At 41.4% G+C, this 20685-nt stretch overlaps 1 protein-coding gene across 6 annotated transcripts in view; it reads right to left on the bottom strand.

The window, feature by feature from the left end:
* Positions 1-20685, bottom strand: part of AMPH (amphiphysin) — a 367517-nt gene that overhangs the window by 81418 nt on the left and 265414 nt on the right. For all 6 annotated transcript variants that reach the window (XM_066388207.1, XM_066388206.1, XM_066388210.1 and 3 more), the window contains exons 6-11: positions 17644-17751; positions 16106-16191; positions 6488-6563; positions 5758-5840; positions 2896-3034; positions 1691-1819 (exon numbers count right to left, since the gene is read on the bottom strand). In XM_066388207.1, the coding sequence (XP_066244304.1) occupies positions 1691-1819; positions 2896-3034; positions 5758-5840; positions 6488-6563; positions 16106-16191; positions 17644-17751 (621 nt within the window). The remainder of the gene's footprint in view (positions 1-1690; positions 1820-2895; positions 3035-5757; positions 5841-6487; positions 6564-16105; positions 16192-17643; positions 17752-20685) is intronic.

The following is a 20685-nucleotide window of genomic DNA, read 5'->3' as shown; positions in this document are numbered from 1 at the left end:
CGCGCAAAGGGACAACAGAAGCTGGGAATGCACACTGCTCATGTTTGGTGCCGGGCAGATGCAGGGTAAGATCATTTGATTCAAGACAGCTATTCTTGGCAGCGTCTATGTATCCACAGGCATAATTTGACTTTACACTGATAAACATGCACTGCCCTCCTCAGAGGAGCTGCTAAATCTCATTTCAAGCCCTAGTTAACTGACCAAATTCAGCATCTCATACAAACAACAGAAGGAGGAAAATAATCAGCTAAAAGCACCGTGTCTACTGAGAAATGGCTTCAAAAGGGATGGCCAATTATGATTCGCCACAGACTGCTTCTCAGTCTTTAGTTTCTGAGCCCTCTGATATCAGTACATTCCTTCTACTATTTCTGATCCTGAGAACACAGGGAGGAATGATATTGGCATGACTGAGACTTTCACTCTTGAAACAAAAATGTGGCTTTAATGACATTAGGGACAACTCTGGGAGTCAAGGCCATTTCCCAGACAACTGGACAACCAAGCTGCTTGCAGGGACAGGTCTACGCCCCACTGAAGGCAATGGCAGGTGGAGCACCTGCATTCAGGTGTCTCTGAAACCAGGGGAACACTGACCTCTCCATTTGCCACATCATGCACATGAACAGATTTACACCTGCTGAAGGGCAGAAGACTTAAAAGTATTACCCTCTTTAATTTCATTTTCCTATTCTTTCCTAGGAAGTAATATGAACAAAGTAATAGGAGGTGCAAACATGAATTCATTTGTACTGATGTTTATGAAAGTGCTGGTGAAATCATTGAGAAATTGGAAGCAACCTGTGGTCGCAATCAGGGGTTGCTATGTCATCTGACAGAATACTTTGGTTAAACATTTTTAAATTTTTTTTTTTTTTGTATTTTTCTGAAGTTGGAAACGGGGAGGCAGTCAGACAGACTCCTGCATGCGCCCCACCGGGATCCACCCGGCATGCCCACCAGGGGGCGATGCTCTGCCCATCTGGGGCGTTGCTCTGTCACAACCAGAGACATTCTAGCGCCTGAGGCAGAGGCCACAGAGCCATCCTCAGCGCCCAGGCCAACCTTGCTCCAATGGAGCCTTGGCTGCAGGAGGGGAAGAGAGAGACAGAGAGGAAGGAGAGGGGGAGAGGTGAAGAAGCATATGGGTGCTTCTCCTGTGTGCCCTGGCCAGGAATTGAACCCAGGACTCCTGCACGCCAGGCCGACACTCTACCACTGAGCAAACTGGCCAGGGCCTGGTTAAATTTTTTTTTAAAAAGATTATACTATATGACATGAAAAAATACTCAATGTGATTAAGTAGAAAAGTCAGGAATACATAACAACACAATCTGAATTTTGTGGAGCAAAATCAATATATAACTAAGAAGAAAAGATCAAAAGAAAATAAACCCAAGTATATTCATGACTAAGAGTGGTATGAATTAGTGATTACTGAGAATTAGTGATTACATTTTTTAGTATTTTCCCATTTTCTACAAAAAGTATGTGTTGCTTAATCTTAATCAAAAATGAGTATTTTCAAATATGTACATCTCCCACTTAAAAATGTGTTAGCCATACCAAGCAAACCTGAATGGCATCTGAGATCACATTGCTGGTTCCAACCCTCACTTTCTTTACAGCTGACCCTGAGAGGCCCTCCACCATGGCCTCTGGACACCCGCTTCTGCACAGCACTCACCTGTGAATGTGTCGTCACACTGATTTCTGGGACAAAGTTGTCCTCAAAGAAACTGATGATGTTCTCCTGCTGCAGTTCCTTTGTGGGGGTGACTTTAGGCAGAGGAGGGACAGGAGGCCCTTTCCTTGTCTACAGGCATTAAACACAAAGAGTAGTTAATTCAGCCAAAGAATACATGTGAGGCATGCAGGAATCTCCTGTGAATAGAGCTTGGAGAACAGATAGCTCGCTGACCGAAATTCAGACCTGTATAGAGAAACAAGTCCATCTGATTAAGGTGAAGTGTGCCGTCTGCTGGGGGCTCTCTGAGCCCTGACTAGCACTGGCCCAGTAAGAATAATTCAGGCCCTGAGGCTCCAGTCGCCTCAACACAAGGACCAGCCATAGGGCCAGGGCCAGGCCTCTCTGCAGTTAAACTAAGGCAAGTCCTGCTCTGAAGCAAAATGAAAATGATTCCTCACTTCAGCAATAAATCAGAATTTTAAAATTAAAAGTACACAAGTTTTTCACTGGAATCAGTGAGCCTACCTACAGGCAGCATATATCTCATTTTCCACTCCTGGTTTTGAAAGAACTTTAGAGAGCTGTTCCATGTATCCCTGTGAGATTCCTGACTGAGTCTCAGCTATGCACGTGGAAGCCTGAACCAAACTGGAGACCAGATTTCCTAACGAAATTGCATTCTCAGCAGACAAAGGGAAGCCGTGTGGACACTTGTTCTCTGTCCTTCCCCGTCACGGCCTTAGTTTCCGCAGTCACTGGTTTCCTGAGCATCTGAGTATTTAGCCCTGCCTCTGCCACACACGTCAGGTCAGACAGGGTGCAAGGGTGCACCCATGCACCACTTCCTTGCCGTGGTGCCCCAAATGTGCCCTAAAGCTCTACAGCAGGCAGGCTGCATGGAGAAGGCAGGGTTAACCGAAACGTTGAAAGAGAGGATTCTGAGAGCAAGAGATGGGAAGAGAGGGCATCAAGTTACCTGGCAAAGCTAAGATAAAATGCTGAAGTATAGGGTGTGCAAGAAAATAAAAAATCCAACAAGAAAAATGTACTGATTCCTTGGTGACAATCACAACACCTGAAGATCCACACCTCAGTCTCCCAACCAGAAACTCCTCAATGCCCCAGCCCCGCAGGACAGTCCCAGATGGGACCATCCCATCATGAACTCTTCCAGTTGCCCAATATATTTGATCTCTTCCTACCTGAGAAGGTGACCGAGGCCGCGCAGGTGCGGGAGACGCGGGTGCCAGCATGTGATTGGGACTAGCCGTGGGGCTCGGCATGGGGGAGTGCTCCTCGGGCGGCGATGGAGTCTTCGCAATGCGGAGAGGACCCGAGTCACTAGATGAGCACACGAGACATAAGCCAGGGGCCTTCTAAAGAGCAGGATCTACTTATCAGGGTCCTCCATCCCAGAGAAACCCTGAGCCCTAACAGCTGTTATTTGTTACCTACTCTCCCGTCCATGTTAATTATGGTGGTTATTAATGGATAATGGAATAACTAGCACCATTTATTGACCACTGTGTGCCAGACACTGTTCATAGATCTCTAGTCACCATAATCCACGTGTAGAGGAGTTAAAAGTCCCTAAAGTCACTGGGCAATTTACTGGATCTGAATTCAGACCTTACTAATGCAATCTTATTCTTCCCACTATGCCAACCAGGATTCGCAAGCATCTTTCATTAATAAGGTGAATTAATTGAACTAACTGCATTCTTTTTTTTTCACACAGAGACAGAGAAAGAGTGAGAAAGAGGGATAGATAAGGATAGACAGACGGGAATGGAGAGAGATGAGAAGCATCAATCATCAGTTTTTCATTGTGACACCTAAGTTGTTCATTGATTGCTTTCTCATATGTGCCTTGACCGTGGGCCTTCTGTAGACCGAGTGACCCCTTGCTCGAGCCAGTGACCTTGGGACCAAGCTGGTGGCTTTGCTCAAACTAGATGAGCCTGCACTCAAGCTGGCGACCTTGGGGTCTCAAACCTGAGTCCTCCGCATCCCAGTCCAACGCTCTATCCACTGCGCCACCACCTGGTCAGGTGCATTCTTGATTTACAAGAGAATCTTGGGGCCCTAGCCGGTTCACTCAGTGGATAGAGTGTCGGCTGGCATATGGACATCCTGGGTTCAATTCCCAGTCCGAGCACACAAGAAAAGTGACCATCTGCTTCTCTCCTTCTCTCTTTCTCCCTTCTCTCCCTCTTCTCCTCCCATAGCCAGTGGCTTGATTGGTTTGAGTGCTGGCCCCAGGCACTGAGGTTAGCTTGGTTTATTTGAGCATCGGCCTTAGGGGCTACTGGGTAGATCAGGTCAAGGCACATGCAGGAGTCTATCTCACTATCCCCTCCTCTCATGTAAAAAATAAAAAAGAAAAAGAGAATCTTGCTATGTTATAATTATAAATTTCATGTTAAAAGGCATCCTTAGGATAGTATAGATTTTGTAGAAGTGCTTTCAGATAACACCCTGAAAGTAATTCATTAACTGTTTTTGCTTCCACACCTTAAAGAAGAATGACTCAACTCACGCACCTTGACATTTGCAAATAAATTATATGATGGACCAGAGTCAGAAATATTTACTGACAATCCACAGCATCCTTTGCACCAGGTCAGGTGCATGTGAACAGCCCCAGTTTAATGGCTGAGAGCGTACCTGTTCTCTAAGAATTGTAAAAGTCTACAGATTGAGGAAACAGGATCTGCACCCCCAAATAAACAAGCATGTACACAGCAGCCTGGTCTACCAGGGATCAGGTCCTATAGAGAGAACTTGGCCATGTCACATGACTGGGGCTGTGGCCGGCAATCCTGGCCTCTCCAGGAAGCACAACTCCAATGGAGACAGAGACAGCTGTGCTCACTCACCACATCTGTTAAATGACCATGGTCCCACTCTCTTCATTTTATCTGATTTAGCAACTTTGAAAGTTTCAGATTTGTTCCTTTCCTCTCTCTATAAAGGAGCTCCCTTAATTTTTTTGATGTACTTTATTTTATTTCTAAAACACCCAAATGTCATTTTGATATTATAACTCTTACTTTGTTCCTGGCTATACTGGAAAGAGTACCTCTACCCCTTTCATGTATTCTTTTAGGCAATATTCTTTCTCTTAGAAGGAGAAGATACATTCACGCCTCTTCAGCACAGCAGGCAGACCAGAGACCATAAGTCCAAAGATTATGAGCAGCCTCCAGAGAGTTCCAAACACTGGCCTATGGAGGTGATGGTGCCTATGTATGATCATGTGTATTTTTAGAAATGTGTATCTGAGTGTATTGCAAGTATAGAATGTCACAACTGCCTATTACCTTAAAGCTGTTTAGTCCAATAGCATCATTTTCCCCCTATTGATTTAGAAAAAGAAATAAGATCTTTAATCAGAGAGGCTCTCGGACTTAAGAAGGCATTGCACGTTCACCAAGTATAGAGTCATTTCCAGCCCAAGGCTCGCTTGCCTACATTCCTTGTGTACAAAATGCCTGAGAAGGATGGCATAAGACAGATTCCAAAATCACAGGAGAAAGCTGGTGAAAAGCCAAACAGCCCTGGCAATGCAGACAATTGACCTGTGAATCACTGAGCCTGTGGTGCATTTGACTGACATACTCAACATAGCCACGTGCAAAAAACCAAACAATACAGTGTTTGCGAGCTGGAGTTAGAAAAGAAGATGATGGTGAGGTCTCACCTACTTAATCTTTCCTTTCCCAAAACAGATTGAGTACATCATCACCAACGATAATGTCAGTGCACAACTAGAAATTATCATTTAAAATGTATACCACTGCACTCAGGTGCCATGGAAAGCAGAGGCAGAGGTCAGTTCCACTGTGACACTGAGCAGAGACCAGGTGGGCACATCTGGAGGTGGAGGGTAAATGTCAAGGCTCAGAACTGAGGTTGGTGTCTGCCTGTCCGGGAAGGGCCCTCATCCTAGAGTGTCACAAGGTGAGTAGAACAGTACAGGCTGGTACAGACTGCAGAAAGTGCAATAAGCATTGTCTAAAAGGAGAATGAACATGAACTTGGCTTTGACAAACCTGGCCTACCTGGGAGCACCTTGAATGGTGAAGGCCTTGTCAGCATGCTGGTCACCCAGTTTCGTCATCACTTCATAGAGTTTGTGGCAAAGCTAAGGGGACAGAGGCAACCTGTCTATTAGCTGCAAGTCACTGTGATGCCTCCTCAGGCTACTGCCTTCTAAAAGGGATTGTTCATAAAAAGTTGTAATTCATGTCAAAACTGAAAGGCCACAAACACAAACAAGCTTAAAAAATTAAAATATATTTATTTACCAGAGTATGGAGCAGAAAACAAAATGAAAAAAAATTGTTTACATACCACCACCTGCTAAAATAAAAAAATAACAGTTGGCAGCACAGCTGCTGATAATCTGAATACTTGGGAGACAAATATTTCCTCTGCTTAAAATACCACTTCAAACTCCAACATTTTAAAAACCGACTTAAAAAAACAATAACCCAAAACTCTGAAACTGTGACAATGAAAAAAAAGAATTTCAGAAGAGAAATAAAAGCAGCCGGTGCTCCATGGGAACATTTTTGAATACCCACAAACTAAAATCTTTGAAAGACACAGAGAAATACGCGCTTACAATAACAACAAAAATTGTAAAACTATTACTGAGAGTAATAATACACTATTAAAAGCAAGGAAGTGAGCTCATTCTTTGCATAATGCTCTGCCACTTCATCTGCTTCTGGAATAAATGTTCATTTACTTTCTAATCCATAAATCAAAATAATCATCATTACTCACCACTGCAATTTCCTTATGAAACTTGGCCTCGAGGCTTGAGACATTTTTGAAAGTGTTGACGTAAAATCCAACTCGTCTGCCATGTGGAGAATCAGAGCGGAAAGAATAGAAGGAGAAGACCAGTGAGCAAACTGTATTTTAATAGCAGTAAAATGTACTAAAATAAGTTTCATTTATATAATTTTGAATAACATTGGATTAAATAAAATAATTAACCCAAAGTATGCCCAACCTTTCCTGATCAAAAATATGAACAAAAATAGTGTCTTTTGTCATAGAGCACTGTCCTAAAATGTAGCTAGTCCCCAATCAGTGGTTCTCGTTCTTGATGTGCTTCAGAGCCAGTGGGGTGGTGTCTGTTTTGGGAGGTCTGAGGTGGAGAGGGAGAATTTGCATTTCTAATAGCTGTAGGTGTTACTGATGCCACTGGCACAGAGATCACACTTTGGAAACACTGCCCTAAGAATTAACTTGTAGTTCAGACATGTATCTTATAAAGGTTTTGAGATACAGAGTATATTTTTAATTTTTTACAAAATATAAATGGTCTAGTTTGGGTTTCATAGATTTCTATCCTGAAATTTGTGTGACAGAAGAAAATAAAAGACCTATAAAATAATTACAATTCTTTAGCTAGAATAAGAGTGTGCTTTCATTGAACAAATAAAAATACAAGCTGTCCATTCGCAAATATCTCAAACATGTCTGTGAAGCAAAGTCATGGGGGGTGCTCTGTGACATTAGCAAAGCCTCTGCAGCTGTTTAGCTCCCTAATAATAAGTACTCCAGTCAGCCCAGTGGATTCAGCCCAGTATCCCCAGTAAATGCTCCCTCTGCTCTAAATGAGGGCCCTTTGGACTCCGTATTAATTCAATCCTTCTGAATCCATCTGAGTAAATTTCACTTTGACTTAATCCATGTTTTTGTTTCAATGACACTCTCAAAAGTAACCCCAGAATTTTAACTGGTTAATTAGATTCCAAATCTCAATCAAGAGCGAGTAAGGACTTAGCTATAATAAACATGAAAGAAGCCTAATCTATGGAGTAAACATATATTCCGGTAGTTTCTGATGAGAATACTTCCCGGAAAACAGGACTGTGCCTGTATGCAGTGTGTGCCCCTCTTATTTAGACACTGAGAGGAAAAGACAGAGAAGGGGCTCTGGGGCTTAGCTGCGCCCTGCAGTGTGCAGGACGCCCACAAGCAGAGGGACAACGTTCCGTCATCACTAAGGCTCACGGAGAGAGCAGCCGTCTTAGCATCTTTACACATTCTCTCACTAAATCCTCCTAACTACCCTAGAGGTGGTGGTCCCCACTTTAGAGCCAGGAAACTGAGGCACAGAGAGGTTACTTGTCCAAGGCCATGCAATTAATAAATAGAGAACCAGTATTTGGACCCAAAAGGAAGAAAATACAATAGAAGAACATGAAAGGTTGGCTGAAAAATTTTGCTAAAGCAATATTATTGTTATTTCTGTGTTTTCCCATGAATAAGGCGGTTTATAATTTTACAAAATAAAAGCTAGAAGTCCAATTTAGAGATGCAGAGGTAAAAAAATTGCTGAGTGCTAAATCTATACAACCAATGAGACTTTTGTTCTCTATGGCTTAACCTGTACCTTAAATTTCTACCATGTTCTACTCAATCTTTTTCTTTAAAAAAAAATAGAAAATTTTGTAAGACTAGTTACTTGGGTTTACTTCATCATTTTTTTCCAAGCTTTAATGAGGTACAATTGACAAAGCCGTAAGATATTTAAAGTATACATTGTGGTGACTTGATTTATGTAACCAGGCATGGGCAAAGGTAGGTTTACAGTTGTTAGCATGAAAAATACAATAATTAATTAATAAATAAATATACAACAAACTGTGTTTTGCATACTCACAGCTGTAAACCTACTTTTGCCTGCCCATGTACATTGTAAAAGGAGTCTTCCCATCTAGTTAATTAACACACCCATCACATTACATTTTATTGGTGTGAGAACTTTTAACTTCTACTCTCAGCAAATTTCCACTGTACAATACAGTGTTATCAACTATAGTCACTATCCTTTACATTAGATACCAAACCTTATTTATCATACAGCTGAAAGTCTGCACCCTTACCAACCTCTCCCTGCTTCCTGCGGCCCCTGCGTGCCATTCACCTCTCCACTTCCTAGGAGTTTGCCTTTTGAGATTTCACATATAAGTGATACCATGCAGTATCATCTCACTCAAATGGCTGTCATCAAAAAGACAAGAGAACCCCTGTGCACTGTCGGTGGGAATGCAGATTGGTGCAGCAACACTGAAAAAAAGTGTGAAGGCTCCTCAAATATTTAAAATAGAAACACCATCTGACCTCAGCAACCCAGGATTGTAAAGAGACACATGCATCCTCCCCTTAACTGCAGCATTATTCACAATGGCTGAGATGTGGGAAGAACCTGTGTCCATCGATGGATGAATGGACAAAGAAGAAGTGAGGTTTTATATAAATATATATACATATATATATAATTATATTGTGTTTATATACATAGAATATTATTCATGCATGAGAAAAAGGAAACCCTTCCATTGCGATAGCTGGATGGAGCTTGAGGGCATTATGCTCAGTGAAATAAGCTGACAGAGAGAGGCAACGTTTCACTGAACCTTGATGTGCTATTTCTACAGTGACCCTGTGTCCCTGATTTCACATATCTGTTCCTTTCAGCTGAATTAGAATTCTATCTATAACCATGCATATCTTTGTGCATGTATATAAATATATTATATAAATATGCATCTGCATAAACATATATTAATAAAAAATATCCTAGTGCAGTGAGTTTGGGAAACAATAGGTACTAAAGAGGGTCAGAGCGGAAGCCTGGGAGACAGCCTGGTGATGCAGACCTGTGCTCTGAGACAAAGGGCCTTCACAGGGCACAGTGTTTACTAGCAGACAATGGTTATTCATAGCCCCTGGCCACGTTTGAGATGGGCAAAGCAGAGAGCCTGGGCTTGCATTTGAGGAAGTAGCTAAGGCAGCAGCTGATGGCAAGGAGAAACTGCAGATGCTCTGACTCCCCTGTCCAGAGGGACCAGACCCTGTTGTGTTTGCAGAGAAGTCTTCCTGGACACTGAAAGTGGCAACTCACAACCCTTTTACTAGGACCCCCGTCAGTAAGTAATTTTCATACCTTCCCTCATTCAATTACTCAACCAAGGGCCTATCCCAGTCCAGCTGCACACCCAGTGGTGGGGTGAGGTGGCCCCAGAAACTGGCACTCTTATCAGAGGAGGCTGATTAACGAACACATGCCCCATTAATACTGTAAGGGAAAGAATCAGATTTTAAGACAGCGTGTAACTGTGAAAGTTATCACAAAAGGCCATGCAAGACTAATTATCAAAAATGACTAGACAGCTGAAGGAACTGACAGGTGAAGGAAATAAGGAGCCCTGTGCCAGCTGCAAACATCTGTTTGAGAAGACAAAGTCAGGCAGCCCTGAGAACAGGTGTGATTTAAACAGAATGTGGGTGTCAATGAAGGGCGGAGGGAGGTGAGATTAATTAGTCATACTACTTTATTTTTATTCATTTTCAGTATCATAAACCAAACCCTAGTGAAGATCTAGGAATTCAATCTGTGCACAACTTTACCATTTCCTTATAATGAGTTCCTTGAATGTAAATATATGTGGGAGGAACACACAGCAGAAGGCTTTGATGTACCTGCCAAACAGCTTTCTCCAGGGTGGGCCTTCATGCCACCTCAACTTCAAATACGACTGGATACAAAACCTTTGTTCATTTGGTAATTCGGCAAGAGTTAGCATATCGCCAACGTTTACATTTATACTACTGATATGAAAATTAACCCTTTTTTGTTCATTTAGTTATTGCTCATCTGTATTCCTCCTTTTGTGAGTCACTTATCATATTTGTTTACTTACATTTTAGTGACTGTTTCATTATTATTTGTAAGATGCTTTATATTAAACATATTAAACCTTGGATACATTTGCCAAAAACAAGAATCTCCATTCTTCTGTATTTAACTTCTGTTTTCTGATATAAAGCATGTCTACTTGTTTAAATCAATTATTGTTTATAGGAATAACTGGGGAAGTACCAAAAATATCTTATTTAAAATGAATAAACTAACATCTATAATTTTCTTGTTTTTATGGTTCCTTTTTAGAATTTAGAAATTAAATCAACTAGGATTACTTAATTTAGAAAAAAAAAAGTTAAATATTTTGATGCAATTTATTATTTGGTGATTTCCTCCATTTATGAAATCAGAGACTCCTCCCAAGTAGGCACTGCCCCCCACTACATGCTGGGCACCTGACAGCACACCTGGTGCAGCGCAGCACACACAGACTGCTCCCCGTGGGGGGGAGTGACCAGAAGTGAGCGAATGGGAAAATGGGGCACTCTCTGCACTGGAAGGGCATGTTCTGACTAGAACCTTAGCTTGTAAAGAACTAGTGTCACCAACAGGGAAACATTCACCAGAAAGACTTCCTGGCTCTGAATTCTGATGTTACCTGCTTGGGAGGTTTATTTCACAAGTTCTTTATAAACAAGGGACTCAGAGACTTTACTATTTCCCTAAAAGATTTTTCTGAGGCCCTGGCCGGTTGGCTCAGTGGTAAAGCGTCGGCCTGGCATGCATGAGTCCCGGGTTCGATTCCCGGCCAGGGCACACAGGAGAAGTGCCCATCTGCTTCTCCCCCCCTCCCCCTCTCCTTCCTCTCTGTCTCTCTCTTCCCCTCCCGCAGCCAAGGCTCCATTGGAGCAAAGTTGACCCGGGCGCTGAGGATGGCTCTGTGGCCTCTGCCTCAGGTGCTCGAATGGCTCTGGTTGCAACAGAGTGACGCCCCAGATGGGCAGAGCATCGCCCCCTGGTGGCATCCTCAGCCCCCTTCTGGTTGGCTGTCAAGACCAAGTCAATTTCCTTATTAAGACATTTTTTTGTTTTTCAAGATGATGGGAAAGATTAACAGCTGAGCTTATACTGTCACAGCTCTCAGGCCAAGGACACGATCCCTCTGCATTGGCATAAGGAAGTCTGCCTTCCCTTGGGGGTGCTCTCTGCTTTCCCCAGCCACCTGCAGGGGTAAGCAGCCTCAGCCAGTCACCCCTCACTCACCATGGGATTGCAACTGGAGATACAAGAGTTTTCTCCTGGCTCTGCCTGCTCCTCTGAGCTCATTTACACTGTCCTCTGAGATTTATGCCACATGTGTGCAACCTCCTGGCCACACCCCCACCTTCTCACCCAGCCACTCTCACTTCCCACAGCTGCACATGCCTCTGGGTTCCCTCCCTCCTTCATCAAGTCCTGGCACCAAGGCAGTGGATCTCCACATCCACGTGACTGCAAGTAAATAACAAGTTTCTAACTCTGACCTCTATGACCCCAGTGTTTCTATTTAACACATTCTGCAAGGACTCCCTACTGCATACTCTGGATCTTGTTCTCACTCAAAACTGTTCCACCTCTGAAATGAGAAAATTCAGCAGTCCACCCACACCCTAAATTCCTAGGCATACAGAGCCTTCACTCATCATTCATCCACTTCCACCCAGCTGCTGACCTTTCTTTTTTTTTTTGGGGGGGGGGTTGTATTTGTACTGGAACATGCCCAGCACTGTTATTGTTCCCCAAGCAAGTAAACCTCTCATCTTTTTGTAATGCAGGTAGCTTAAGAATAGCTTTATTTTTTACTAAAGAATATATTTGTAGAAAAATGAGAAAGTAATATTGTTTTATGAATATTTAATATACGGTTGATAATTGTTCCATATGTCAGAAGGACCCTGGTTTTCTGGAAAGAACAGTGAAATTTACAACACTTGTTTGCTTTTTAAAAATTATTATTTTATTTTTACTTTTTGGAGTCATTCATACCTAACCCCCTCACTATCCCTCCACTAGCCTCCAATCCTGAATGCTTTTTAAATTATAGAAAATCTGACTTTTTTTAAAAAAAATCTCTAAGATAACTGCCTTTTTTCTACCAGGCTATTGTCCCCTCAGGTCCAACATCTTCTCTGCCAAGACCTGCATACCTGCAACAAGCTCTGGTCAGCTCTACCAACACCCTCCCCTGAGCCCTCACCCCCTACTTGTTCCACATACACTCCATCCTAAATCATCCCACCTTTGCCACTGCCATCTTCTCAAAAGAATAAAAGTCATTCTAAAGGCTTCCTTTGCTCTGTCACCACCCCATCTGACAAGATTCCTCATTCCTATCATAGTCACGATCCTTGAAATAACAGACAATACCCACTGTTCCCGCTTCCTCATCTCCTGCTGAGTTTCTAAGGCCCGTAGTCAGACTATGACCCCACCATGGACTGGAAGTTCATCAAAGACAAAGCATCTTTTGTCCTCATCTACCTGATCTCTATTGAAAACAACATTCCTAGCATTCCCTCACTGTTCAAGTTCTCTCTATTCTTGGCCTTTTGAGACCCACTCTTCCAGGTCCCTTCTATACTTCTGATTATTTCACATTCTTGGGATTTTCCACAGATTCCTCTTCTGCAAATTCTTTAAATGCTGGCATTCCAAAGGTTCTGTTTCGCCCTCACCTTGCCATCTGATCTGTCTCACTACCTACACCTCATCAACTCTCATGGCAGCAACCACCGCCATAGAATAATGACTGCCAATCCTTCTCTGAGCTCCCAACCTAGTTAGCTCAACAGATCTATCCTTTTGAACTTCATAATAATTCTTCACACTCAACACATACAAAATGGACCTTAGTGTTTTCCTAAGACTTCCTTTCTCTCATATATTGTCCATCTCTCTGAGACAGCCCTTCCTGAACTCCCCAATCTATACTAGTTATCCCCTCCCATGTCACTTTCTACTAAATTATCTTGTTTTATCTTCTCCCTTGAACTTTTTGTTTAGTATTTTTTCTGAATTTCTTTTCTTAGTAATTGCCTTTTCCCATACTTCAATGTAAGCTCCAAAAAAAGTCCCCAAAACCTTCAGTACAGGACCTTCAGCATCTAAAAAGTGGTTGGCTCATAATGGCTGGTCAATCAGTATCCGCTGAAAGCATTGCAAACGAATGTGACCACTGCCTCTCTTCTGCTTTATCCCCTCAACTCTCCTCCTGTACCCATTTACTCTGACCTCCAGCCACAACAACTAAATACAGTTCCACAAACCCACAATATCTACTTCACTCTTCGTGCCTTTATTCATGTTCTACCTCAGTCACTTAAAGAGATTTAGCTCGAGTATTTTCCTTGGAGCCCTTCCTTCTTTGTAATACCTCTCTATCATCTCTTATAAATTGTAAGCTCCTTTGGAACATACAAACGCACCCTCGTATTTCCTTATAAAATTGAACCTACATTCCCCTCCAGGTAGTACTTCATATCTCTTCTACCTATATATCCAAAATTCTGAGACAGTTTTCTATACATGACAGTAATGGAATAATAGAAGAACAAAAAAGACTAAAACATACTGAAAACAATTAACAAAATGGTAGACATATATCCTACTTTATCAGTAAATAAATTAATGAACTAAGCATGCCAATCCTAAGGCAGATGTTGATAGAATGGATAAACACATACTCTGACACACACACACCACATACAATCCAGCTATATTTGTCTATAAGAGACACACTTTAGAGTCAAAGACACAAATAAGTTAAAGTAAAAGAAGTTCACTGATGTAAACAGTAACCAAAAAAGAGCTGGAGTGGCTATAGTATATCAAACAAAACAGACAAAAATTTTTACTAGAGTCAAAGGAGAACAATTTATAAAGATAAAATGGTCAAACCATCCAGAAGTTACACCAATTATAAATATATATAGACATAACAACAAGTCCCAAAATACATGAAGCAAAAAAGGCATATTTGAAGAGATACAGACAATTCACCAATAACAGCAACTTCATTTCACTTTTGATAATGACTAGAACAACTAGGCAGAAAGTCAATAAGGAAATAGAAGACTATGTCACTATAGAACAATTGGACATAACCACATATACAGAGTATTTCACCCAACATTCTAAATGGTTATAAATAGTCTGATTCAGAATTTCATGCATAAATTAGTTAATAAATACTCATTAGTACATGCCCAGTAGTACTCATTTTACCACAGGAGGAACAGAAGATATAAAGTACTAACTTCATTTTGAAGGTGGAGCAACAATTTGGCTGGCAGAAAAACATATGTACTTATGAAATAACTTTATGAAGAGGGGAACAGGATGAGTTCAAAGACAGAAATGTGAGGGCAAGATTGCCATTTAAATCTAAAGAGGAAGTTGAGGGTTAGGGTAGTGGCAGTGAGAATACACCGGGGGATATCCATCCAGAAGATCCCACAGAAAAATTATGGATCATTCCCTTGAATAGTTCTTTGCTCTGTAGTTAATGATGGTGGAGCTGTGAGACTGGAAGCACATGGATGATGGAGCCAAAGAGAAATGCAGATGTTGGAGGAATGAGTAAATTTATATGAACAATGAGTTGATTTCACCCATGTTTAACTTTGGATTATGGCTGGACATTGTATCAAACATGTCTTTCAGGCTAGTATTATAGTAAACTAGTCAAAATGTCCTCTAATTCAGTACTTGGAGAATAAACTGATTGCTTACTGTTGACAAAAAATCAACAGCACTAGGAATGAACACAGAAAGGGACAAACTCCAGTTGTTATAATTTCAGAGGATAAATAGAAGCTCTAGAATTTCAATAGAGGAAGACTTTAGGGTCAAGCTGGATTAGAAAATTTGACTTAAGGCTATACTGCAAGGCAAACACAATTCTGTTTATTTAGGGCGACAGCACGGAGTGGTGTTGATGGAAACCAAGAAACATCTGCCTCACTTCAGCCAACAACTTCTTGGTTCCACCACTAGTAGGAAAACTGCACTAATGCCATGAAAAACACAGACTACTTGAAATCAAAAGCACTTAATACCATGAGAAATATAAGATGTATTTAATGCCTTGAGGAGTTCACTTAATGCCATGAGAAATGCAGAGTACCTGTAAATAAAAATACTTAGTGTCTAAAGTAGGGCTGCAGTCCAGGTTAATAGGTCAGGGATGAAAGTAGTGGACTGGCATCAAAGCCAGCAGAATGGCTTTGGAATATTCTGAGCTCTTGGAATAAAGAAAGTTCCACAAGAACTAAAAGTGTATTCTTGTAAACTTCAAGGTTAAGGGAAATTCTCCTAATGCAGCGGTTCTCAACCTGTGGGTCGCGACCCCAGCGGGGGTCAAACGACCAAAACACAGGGGTCGCCTAAAGCTGTCCATTGCCTCTAACTGAGATTGAGGTCTCCACTTGATAACTACATCAAGGTCTAAAACTGTGTCATCCAATATGGTTGCTGCTAGCTACATGAGGTTATTTAAATCTAAATTAATCAAAACAAAGTAAATTTAATTTTAAGTTCAGCCATACATGAGGCAAGTAGCTCCCATATTGAAAAGCACAGAGTGTAGACCACTTCCATTGGAGAGTGCTGAACTATCACAGCCAACAAAGATGAGATAAGGGATACTCACTGTTCTTAACTTCTAAGGGACAGGTACCACCTGTATAAAAACACGTTACCTTGACCATAACGATGGTAACTCTTCTTGCAAGTCAACGTTGAACTCTTCAAAGACTTTCTGAGCTTTCTGAAATTCCTCTTCTGCCTAGAAGTGACACATAGCATGTATTTACACTAAAAAAAAAATCATATAAACACAAGCCATTTCTATATACAACTAAATTATGGAAACATTTTAGGTAGGAGAAAAATTGGTCTGCTGAGTACCTACATGATTTTCTTTCAATGCATGTGAAATATTAAGTCTTAATAAAACAGGAAAACTGTGTTGATTACAATGGTTGCTCCATAGTCTCTGGCAGATTCATTCATTCTATAACAATGTGTTAACTGCCTGTTGCCCACTGCTCGCTCTGGATACTGAATCTGAATGCTTCCCCAGGAATTTCCCAGTTCAGAGGGAAGTTTGTATAACTACACTGCAAGACAGGCTTGTTCACTGTTATGGAGTATGCTATTGTGGAACATGGTGCAGAGAGCAGAAAGCCCCAGAGAAGTTTTTAACTAAATCTTGAAAAATTAGCAAATGGTTGCTAAAGGGGGCAGATAAGCCTTATAACATATAAAGGTGGAGTTCCTGGGTTGGAATTTCAGTGTACCAACCTTGTGAACTTGTCATATTGCTTTTTCTCTCTGGTAAGTCATGCCCATCTGACAGGTGCTGTGTGTGTTAAGGAAAGGTGATGTGATGACGTGCTGACGCAGTGTGTGGTATTGACGAGGCCTCCCATGGAAAGCAGCAGTTACTGTGGCTGCTCAGGAACTGGCGTGTGTCACGAGGCCCCAGTTCAGGATGTGCCCATGGAAGGAGGAGAGGTAAGGGGAGAAGACAGGCCAGTTCACATGGATGGAGGAGTCACAACAAAATTGAAAAGGTCACTTGTGCTATGCTAAGAAATTTAGAATTTTTCTACAGAAAACGAGGGCCATGAAAAATCTTCAGCAGTGGAGAAACGTATCTAGTATGTGATGTGGAAAGACCAGGCAGCTGTGTGTAGACAGACAGAAGGAAGCAAGACTGGAAGGAAAGGGAGTAGTTATCAGGTTTCAGCAAATAAGTGGCCTCTGTAAATGACTGACTTAAATACTGTACAAGTTAACAAAATGGTTTTCCTAAAAGAAAATAAATGTTATATGAATCTAACACATGTCTGTACTTTTAATCGCAAGTTACATCAGAGATTTTCAAACTTGGTTCCAATCTGAATCTGCACTGTAGCATCAAGTATGGAACACACTACACACAGAAGTACAGGAATACCTATTACTTTCTCGGATCCTACAGCTGTTGGGCAGGGGGCGGGGGCAAAGTTTGTTCTGATCAAAATGTATGAGTCACTGTCACCCATGTGAACTCTACAATAACATCAAAAACCTTATTTTTAATAAAAAATCATGGAAAATAGCACACAAGCACCACGTTTCAGTTTAAATTCTGTCCTGATTCCAGTGTCCTTTAAAAAATATTTAATTTTTAAAAGGAAACTTTCTATAGCTGACAGAATGTGAAGTGGACCCCACAGTGGGATCCCCCCACCTTAGAGATCCGGCTCTCGTCCTTCCTCTTGGAGCTCTGCAAGGCTTCCAGGTGGTGGCGGGCGCTGTCGTAGTCCACCAGCTTCCGGCTGCGCTTCGCGATGCGATTCTGCCAAGGGAAACACAAGCACTGAGAAAGAGACATGGTTGTAGATATTTATTTTACTGCTAAAATGCTCTCCTTGCCTAGAGTAGCTGTGGATCTCGACTGGAGATCAAGGTGAACTGAAATTTCAGTAGACAAATGATCCCAGAAAACCAGACTACAGTCTCCAATCCTTTGTGTGAAAGCCAATAGGTACATATCTTTGCTTCTGATAAAAATTAGAGCAATCATGACAAGTAGAAAGAAAATTTGTAGTCAAAAAACAAAAATTCTAGTACTGATTGAGTAAACCTATATACTTGATTAGCCTGTATTTTAAATCTTTAAATGTTCTATTTTCCAAATAGTGGGAGACTATATTAATATTTCCTTTATAATCCTAATTATACTCACACTAACAGCAGTTCTACAAAGCAAAATCATAAAGCAGTTTCTTAGGAATAAAAATCCTTTTTTCTACAAATGTTCCTCAATCATTTTGTTCACTAGAACCATTTCAGGTGCTTAAAGAATATATTGATTCCTAGAAACTTCAGCCTTCAGAGCTGCAAAGTATCCCCCTCCCATGCTTACAAGAAAAAATTTGAATAATCTATAAAAATATAATTCTTTTTTTCTCCTATTTTTCCAAGTGAGAGGAGGGGAGATAGAGAGACTCCCACATGCACCCCAACCATGATCCACATGGCAACCCTTGTCTGAGGCCGATGCTCTGCCCATCTCCGGTCACAGCCAAGCTATTTTTAGCTAGGTGGAGGCTCCAAGGAGCCATCCTCAGTGCCTGAAGCCAAGGCGGGAGGAGGAAAAGAGAGAGAAAAGGAAAGGGGAGAGGAGGGGTGAGAAGCAGATGGTCACTTCTCCTGTGTGCCTTGACTTGGAATTGAACCCAGGATATCCACACACAGGGCCGACACTCTACCACTGAGCCAACCAGCCAGGGCCAAAAACATAAATTTTGATTGTGTGAGAGACCTGAGGTCACAAGATGATAAAGAAATCTGAATTCTAAAGAGGGACAAGTACTTCCAACAAGAAAAGAGACATTCAGCTTTTTCAGAGCACAGGTAAAAGATGTCACCTACATACAAATGGGTAAAAAGATGGTCAACTAACATTTTAACAAACCATGAAAGGTCTAGTGTGGGTGGACATTTTGTTTGGAATGGTTGGGTATCCAAGACACAAGGCAAATTGCATTTATAAAGCTCTTTCCTTGGGTCTCCACTGGATATGTCAGAAAGTATCAGGATAAGAAACTCCTTCACGGTGCTGGGGAGCAGAGGTGATTGGAGACTTCCAGAGAGTGGGCACAACACCCTGACCAATTCCATAAACCTTTTCCTCTTACAAAGCAAAAGATTTAAGCTGCTTGAGGAGAGAGCAACAAATCCTCTTGCCCGCAGAGGCCAGGTTGAAGATCTGCTGCTTCTAAGGAGTAGAAGCAAAACTAAGCCGGCTCTGATGAAGGGATAGGATCCCCTCTGTGTCATTATTGCTACCCACATACTCTGGTTTCTCTTCAGATCATATAACTCTTTCACCTTTTACTAACTGCTACACAGAGGGTAGATTGCTGTCCCCTTGTGTCTTGTGATGGATTCCTATAACAAGGAGAGGTGAGTTCTCATCAGGGCAAGGGCAGAAAACTCCTGCTCAAGATCAACCACACATACAAGGTAAACTCTACCTAACACAAAACCAGCAGAATATAACAGAAAACAGCCATCCCCCCTGCAATACAAGCATACAAGAACAACTTGAATCTTATGGGGGACAGGAACACTGAGAAAAACCCTCTGGCATCCAAAGGCCAACCCTATGTGGGTCCAAAAATAAGCAAAAATCAGACTTCAACCTAAGAGTCTGAAAACATTATAGATATTAAAATATAAACACAAGGCATTATAGCCTGATTATAAAGGATCTTGAAAGCCAGAGTGCACCAAAAGCAATAATAGTGACAACAAAACCCAAATCCAGCTCAAGCTGCAGGTGGATTGATTGGAATCCCCAAATCAACAGTCTGAAAAAAAAGGCATGCCCATTTCTAGGCATAAATATGACTACAGTCTTCACTTTTCTATAATATGGTATGAAGCATCCAATCAAAAATTATGAAATAAGACCCATAAGAAATAAATATATGACCCATGAAAAAAGTTAAAGAAATCTAGAGAACCACACTTAGACATGACCCAGATGTTGGAAGTATCAAAAGAAATCTTAAAATAACTATAACTGGCCCTGGCCAGTGACTCAATGGATAGAGCACTGGCCCAGCATATGGATGTCCCAGGTGTGATTCCTGGTCAGAACACACAGGAGAAGCAACCATCTGCTTTTCCCCTCTCCTTCTCCCACTTTTCTCCCTCTTCCCCTTTGGCAGCCAGTGGCTCAAGTGGTTCAAGCGCAGACCCCTGTGCTGAGAATAGCTCCACTGGAGTGTATCACCCTCAGGTGCTAAAACTAGCTTCGTTGATTGGAATATTAGCCCCAGATGGGGTTGCCAGGTGGATCCTGGTCAGGGTGCATACAGGAGTCTGCCTTACTATCTCCTCTTCTCTCACCTAAAAAATAAAATGAAAATAAAATAAAATAAAACAACTATGACTAACACGTTAAAATATCTAGCTGGAAAAGATAGGCAACAAAAATAAATAGGTGGAGAATTTCGGCAGACCTATGGAAACTTTAATAGTCAAATGAAAATCAAATGGAAATTCCAGAAATCAAATAAATATATCAGAGAGAAAAAATTTCTTTGATGGGCCAATCATCAGACTTATAACAGGTAAAGAAAGAAATACTGCAATTGAAGTAGACCAGGATAATTATTTTCTTTAAAATACAAATAGAAAGAAAAAAAGTTGGTGTAAAAAAACAAACAAACCAGAATTAGCAGTAGAATATCAAATATCAAATGGTCTAACAGTACAA

The sequence above is a fragment of the Saccopteryx leptura genome, chromosome 6 (assembly GCF_036850995.1).
Source record: "Saccopteryx leptura isolate mSacLep1 chromosome 6, mSacLep1_pri_phased_curated, whole genome shotgun sequence".
NCBI lineage: Eukaryota > Metazoa > Chordata > Mammalia > Chiroptera > Emballonuridae > Saccopteryx > Saccopteryx leptura.
The sequence above is the reverse complement of the archived record's forward strand: the minus strand, read 5'-3'. Positions and strand labels throughout refer to the sequence as shown.